The following is a 6,393-nucleotide window of genomic DNA, read 5'->3' as shown; positions in this document are numbered from 1 at the left end:
TCAGACAGGAAGTGCAATAATTGGGCTTCAGTCTTCTTTGTTGAAATCAATGGGGTCGCTGTGTCTATTTCTTTTACTGTCTATGGCGTGTAGGCGCCGATTTATGTTTTACTCTGTGGGTGCTCATGGGCGCTGGCCCTTTAAGAAAAAAAACAACAACAAGAAAAGCCATTTTTTGAAAGCGGCCTATGTTTGCATTTCAGAACCTTACTCTTATCAGTTCTACTGAAAGTAGATTCACCTTTCTTTAAAGTGAATTTCGTTTTGTTTATCTTTACTACTCACTTTCAAGCCCACCATCCTGTGACATTTCCCCTCTAAAAAAAGAACAACATTTAATCTTTCTGACACATTATTAACACATTAAAATGTTTTCGGTTTAAAAAGACTTCCATTACAATTACATTGCCCTCATCAAACTTAAAATTTCGGTTCTGTTATAAGAAAAAGAAAATTTTACAAATGTTTCCCGTTTGGAATAAAGTACAAAAACATTGATTTTCAATAAAATTACAATGTGTGAATTTACTCATGTATATTTAAATGACATAATTTGAAATCTATGAAAGGATTAAAATAATGTGTAGGATTGTGGGGAAAACGCTGAATTGGGGGAACCGCCCATACGGCGATTACAGTCCTGGTACACTGGGCCTGAGGTGAACACATCTGGGAAAATGATTTCTTAAAAAAGTAGTAATGATACTGATATGCTAAAAAAGGCGCCGTTTGCTGAGAATGACTCAACATCCACACACCTAAGACCCTTTACCACTGAGCTTTCAGACACAAACATTCAATTTATATACAATACAAACAACTAAAATTCATTTTCAATATTTAAAGACAAAACAATAATGTGATAGACTGTGACACAACATTACCTGAAACATGGAGATGGCGGTAGCCCAGTGGTCAAGGGTCTTGGGCTGCCATAAGAAAGTTTGAGGTTTCAATCCCAAGTGTCATATACTGATAAAACAGAGCACTTCTGACATCTTCTTGGATCATTCCCACTGTGGCCTCAAGCAAGGAAGGTTGATCCAATACACTGCTCCTAAAAAGATCCAGGTTGATCCTGCTCCTAAAAAGAGCCACCTTCCTGCAGAGTTTAACTCTAACCCTAATTAAACACATCCCAACCAGCTAATGAAGGTCTTCAAGATGGCTAGAAACTTCCAGGCAGGTTGGAGCAGAACTCTGCAGAAAGGTGGCTCTTCATGAGCAGGAATGGACAGGTCTGTCCCTGCAATTATTATGGATCCTTAAAAGTCTATAGGGGAGGAATACACACCTTTATGACAGCACCTTTTCACTGGGGACATCAGGCAATGATTAGAGTCCACTGAAAACACATAAATGATGTAAGCATTCATGTGGCTAGAGACCTTTCAGGAGGACATGAGTAAATAATGCTCAGCCCTGCAGTTATGAGACCTATTAAGGGATGGAATAACAGCATCTCCAGAGAAGAGCATCACATGACCTGTGAACAACATAACTGAAGCCAAGCGCCCTGTTGCATGATTACTGAGCAAGTCTGGAGAGACTCTTCACAGAGCGTATGTGTGTGTGAATGCTAAAGCAGGTTTTTGTGACTTGTAGTTTAATTATAGACACTAAAAACAAAGCTGACGTTTTCTATTTGCCAGTTACTGAACAAAGCTGTTTAGTAGGATTGTAAATATTTGCTCTGGCAATGATTCTGTGCGTTTAAAATTTGCCATGAAATGCACGATTTGATTAGATTCGTCTTTTTAAATGTTTTGCTTTAATTCATATTTGTTTCAAAAAACTACTGGCAACACAAATGTAACGGAGACAATTTTAACCAAATCTTGCCAAAAATCAAAACTGTTTTACATCAACAGGCTCAACATTTGCCTTTTGAATGAGAAATGTAAGTATAATATACTGGATATTATAATTCATTAATTGAATTTTCATTGTCAAGAGGTATTAGTTTACACTGCTATTCAGTATTCTTGCTCTTGGGAGCATCTCTGCTCTTCACAATTGAACTAAAGTGTTTGTATGATATTATTCCCCCGCGTTCATGCTTTACTGCACATATTATATTGAATAGCACATGTGTTTATGTGTAGGTGTGCCTCTTCTGCAGTCTCTGGCGTTTTATGATAAAGATTGACTGTTCTGTGATAACCACACACACACACACAAACTATCACCGGCTGCTTTAAGGGCGTTTACAGTATGTTCATTTAGAAAATTATAGTGCGGTGTTGGAAACTCCCCTCTCTGAATTTTCCTCACATTATCTTTGCCTTAATAAGCATGTAAGCACCATTACATTTGACACTTGATATAATGAATGTTGGTGTTACAGTTAGGGCCTAATGTGTGTTATTTCTTACAAAAGCTGAGGTGTGTTATATTGACTTATTTTTTTTTTTTTATTCACAATTTTCAAGTACACTACACAACTGAATCTTGTGAAAGGCTTGACTGCAAATGATTGCTAGTAAAAAAAGTATTTTGTAAGTATAAGAAATCTTCATTATAAATGGCTCCATTGAAATAGTTTTGCCTCCTTTTTGTTAATGCATGAACAGAAACTAATATGATAACAAATATACAGAACAGCAATGAAAAACGCCCTCTGCTGGTGAAAAACGTTTACAACCTGAAGGATTTCAATAAAATAATTTACTGTTGCCCTAAGTCGAAAACAGTATGATTATGTAACTTTTATGAAATTTAATAACAAGCCTAAAGCGAAGTGGTTTAACAAGTTATATTTTAGATATAGCCAATGTGACAAACCAAAAACAATCTACAAATATTTCCAGAAACTATTTATTTATTTATTTATACATTACATAGACCACAGAAATCATTTTATAAATCTAAAATCATGAGCCAATTACCTTTGAGCACTGTAACATATATATATATATATATATATATATATATATATTCTCGTAAACTAAACTTAATTTACTTTTTATCCAATGATTAAAAAAAAGTTCTTACTTTTTTAAAATAAGTGTAGCGAAAAAGCTAATGCAATAAATTAACCAAAATATGAGTTTTACATTTACCCCCCAAAATAATCAAGCAATCTTAACTGCCCTCTACCCCATTTTTTGTCTACTTAACTCATTGATTCTAATAACATTATCTTTGATATTCCAGTCCAATTTAAGTAATCTTTTTATTCATGAGATATCATGCATGTCTAGTCTTATTCTTATTATTCTTATCCTACAACATTATCATTCTAAAGTTGGGTAACTTCTCTTCACTATCATCTTTATTACTCAACTTCGGTTTATCATTTTTTGGACTGAAGCCTCATACCATAACTATTGAACTTTAAGCTACAGCAATCATTTACGTCCAAAAAACGAGAGCCATAAAGTAGACAGTGAAGATTTTCAAACCAAATAAACCATTTTCTGCAATGGACCAATAAGATGCTCATGTGGACCGCACAGAGGATGGGAGCTCATCTCTGCTGAGACGGCAATGAGCATTAGAGGATGATGCAATCTTTACGGTTTCTGGAGATCTTCTCAGGCTTCCCATCTTCAGCCTTAACAATGGCCTCCATAATCTGCAGGAAATGGACAAAAGAAATTTAGGAGAATTTAAAAAAACCCAAAACACAACACTTAAATATGTAGGCTAACTTTGTTTTTCAATGTCTTGAATGTCTTAAAATCTTTTGATTCATGTTTGCAAAACAAATATAAGAGTGTGCTGAACAGTTCTGGACAACTTTATATATTTCATTTAACTCAGTAGCAGACATCAAGTCAAAGGATTCAACGTGTCAAAGGGAAACATCTTAGAATGCTGTATGGACCTCATAAAAATGATCCCAGAAGGTGCTCTTTAGTTGGGTCTCTCAATCGTAAAAATGAGAGAAGAAACAAGCCAAGGCACTTGCACTCAAATATCTTTTTCTCAATCTTTTGGATGCACTGTGCTTTACAAACTATTACACACATTATTTATAAACAAAGAAAGTAATATGCTGATGCTTACATCCTTATCATAAGGGAAACCACCCGTTTCTAACTTTGAGAAGATCAGATGTCCATTGATCTCGATCTCAAAACTTCCTAAAGAAAAGAGCGTATGTCAATATACTGGAAACAGATATGATAGTGTTACTGTCTATTATAAATGGGAATTTAAGTTTTAAAGAAGTATATTGGTACCCAAACAGTTTGGACACCGTTGACTTCCATATGGGGGAAAAACTACTATGGAAGTCAATGGGGTCCAATCCACTGTTTTGTTACCCATCTTCAAAATATCTTATTTTGTTTTCAGCAGAAGAAAGAAATCCATGCAGTTTTGGAACAGCTTGAGGGTTGGAAAATTATAGAATTTATTTTTTTTGGTGAACTATCCCTTTAAGTAAGCGAAACGTAGGCTATTTAGCTTAAAATAGAATTGGAGTCTCAGTTGAAAACAAGTTTACAAAACACACGGAGAACTAGAGGAAATTATGAGTAGGATAGCAGAGGACTCAGTGTACTCGACCTCTCCTGCCCACGAAGCCAGACACATCCGCATCAGGAAACTTCGCGTTGATGTCTCGCTTCAGCTCCATGAAGCGAGGCGCGTAGCCTCATCCACCGCTGGTGGGTAGAGAAGAACAGAATTCTTTATTTTCTTTCAAAATATGCGCAGTCATTTCTGCCAGGCTTTTCCAGTTACCACAAACGATCCCTTAAACCGGTTTTTCCACACCAGCGTGTCTGTCAATCAAGGGTCATCATCACCATGATGAACGATTTAATCACGATCCGGGTGGCTGATGAGTGATTAATAACTCAATGACTCGTTGTCCATGATGTAAATTAATTTTAAGTATTTTTTAATGTAAATACAGTATTATATTAGGTTTTAGCCGAAATTGAACTGCGACACAAGAACAAAAAACACGATAATTAAAGTAAGAAAACAACATATATGACTTTATTTTAACATTTTGGAGCATGCAATAAACCACGTTGGAGATGTCATGGACTAGCCAGACAAGTCATGGATGGACCACGCGATTAGGTAAACAATCGCTGGATCGTTTTTTAATCGATTCTTTAAAAGAACGGTTCAAAAGAACCGATTCGTGGTAAATATTCATACTTCCCTGACGCGTTGGGAGTAGGCCTACGCCACATGATCTGCTTCAAAGTGCGTGATTGATAAAGTGATACGCAGCTCAGTAGATTTTTGAGACAAAAACATAACACATTCCAATGTATTCGCATTGAAATAACCTGATTCGAATTTAAAAATCATAAGTACTTTAAAAACATGTACACAGGGTGTAAATGAGCTTACCAGTATTCGACTTTTATCGTCACCACCATGATTCTTGTCTTTAGATTCTGACCTGTGGAGGTTAATAACTGGTTACTCGAGGAGACGAAAACAACACTGCACACAGCTGCGTCAGGACGGTGGATACACCCTGCTCACCTCCACCTGTTTAACACGCCCAGTTTCCAAAGCCAAAGCCTGCTGCTCACCTTATTTAAAAAATGTGAGATGCATTTATTATTATTATTTATTTGATGAGTAAACTAAAACCAAATACTGATACAAAACAACAAAACGAAAACATCGTACCTAACCGTTTACAGACTATAGAACGCAGCACTGAAAATAAAAGTGTAACAAGGTTTAAATTTAGATTCAATGTGCATTTTGATTCGTATCGTCAAATCGAATAATCATACCTAACATAAAAGTTTGTGTTTATAAACAGTATGTATATAATATATATTATGTAGGTGTAAATGTGTACACATTTTATATAATATTATATATACACTTTTTATATATTTATATAATATATACACAAATTGTATTACAAACTTGTTAAATGTAATTAATTTGACAGCACTAATTTTGATATGCAAATAAGTTTTAAAGAAAAAGCTTACTTTCATATTAAAAAAATAAATAATAATACCTTGAAAAAATTGTGATTAAATTTTATTTAATGTAAAAAAAGTTAAAGTTAAACAAGCAGCAAAACATTACACTCCTCTCAACCACAAACAGAAACTGCCATCCTATAGCACTACATTGAATTAAATTTGATATACCCCCTTAATCAAAGACAGAAAAACTACCAACTCCTGAATGTAATTTCCTATAGCAATTTATTTTTTTATTTAAATTAACAATATTACCATGCTGTATCATTGACATGGTGTTCAGTAGTTTCTAAAAACACAAAACAATACGGTCATCATGCGGCAGTGTCTGCAGGTCATATAAATGCCCTTAAACAGCTATTTGGTTTAATTTAAAGAGAATTATTTCTATAACACTACATTGATAATAATAATCAAACAACTACAGCACAAAATACTTGCAAGAGGCAATCACCTGAGCTTTGATACCAAG

The 6,393-nt window shown here is 34.8% G+C and overlaps 1 protein-coding gene across 1 annotated transcript; it reads right to left on the bottom strand.

The window, feature by feature from the left end:
• Window positions 1–1,752: 1,752 nt before the first annotated feature.
• On the bottom strand, window positions 1,753–6,324 carry selenow2b (selenoprotein W, 2b). The gene is made up of 6 exons (XM_039685599.2): window positions 6,177–6,324; window positions 5,458–5,507; window positions 5,320–5,371; window positions 4,516–4,613; window positions 4,012–4,088; window positions 1,753–3,577 (listed from the first exon to the last, which is right to left on the bottom strand). The coding sequence occupies exons 3-6, from the start codon at window positions 5,346–5,348 to the stop codon at window positions 3,497–3,499; spliced, it is 285 nt and encodes a 94-aa protein (XP_039541533.1). The 5' UTR covers window positions 5,349–5,371; window positions 5,458–5,507; window positions 6,177–6,324; the 3' UTR covers window positions 1,753–3,496.
• Between the last annotated feature and the right edge of the window lie 69 nt (window positions 6,325–6,393).

The sequence above is a fragment of the Pimephales promelas genome, chromosome 3 (genome assembly GCF_988280905.1).
Source record: "Pimephales promelas chromosome 3, fPimPro1.hap1.1, whole genome shotgun sequence".
In the NCBI taxonomy this organism is placed as follows: Eukaryota; Metazoa; Chordata; class Actinopteri; order Cypriniformes; family Leuciscidae; genus Pimephales; species Pimephales promelas.
Note: the sequence above shows the minus strand (reverse complement) of the source record. Positions and strands in the feature narration are given on the sequence as shown.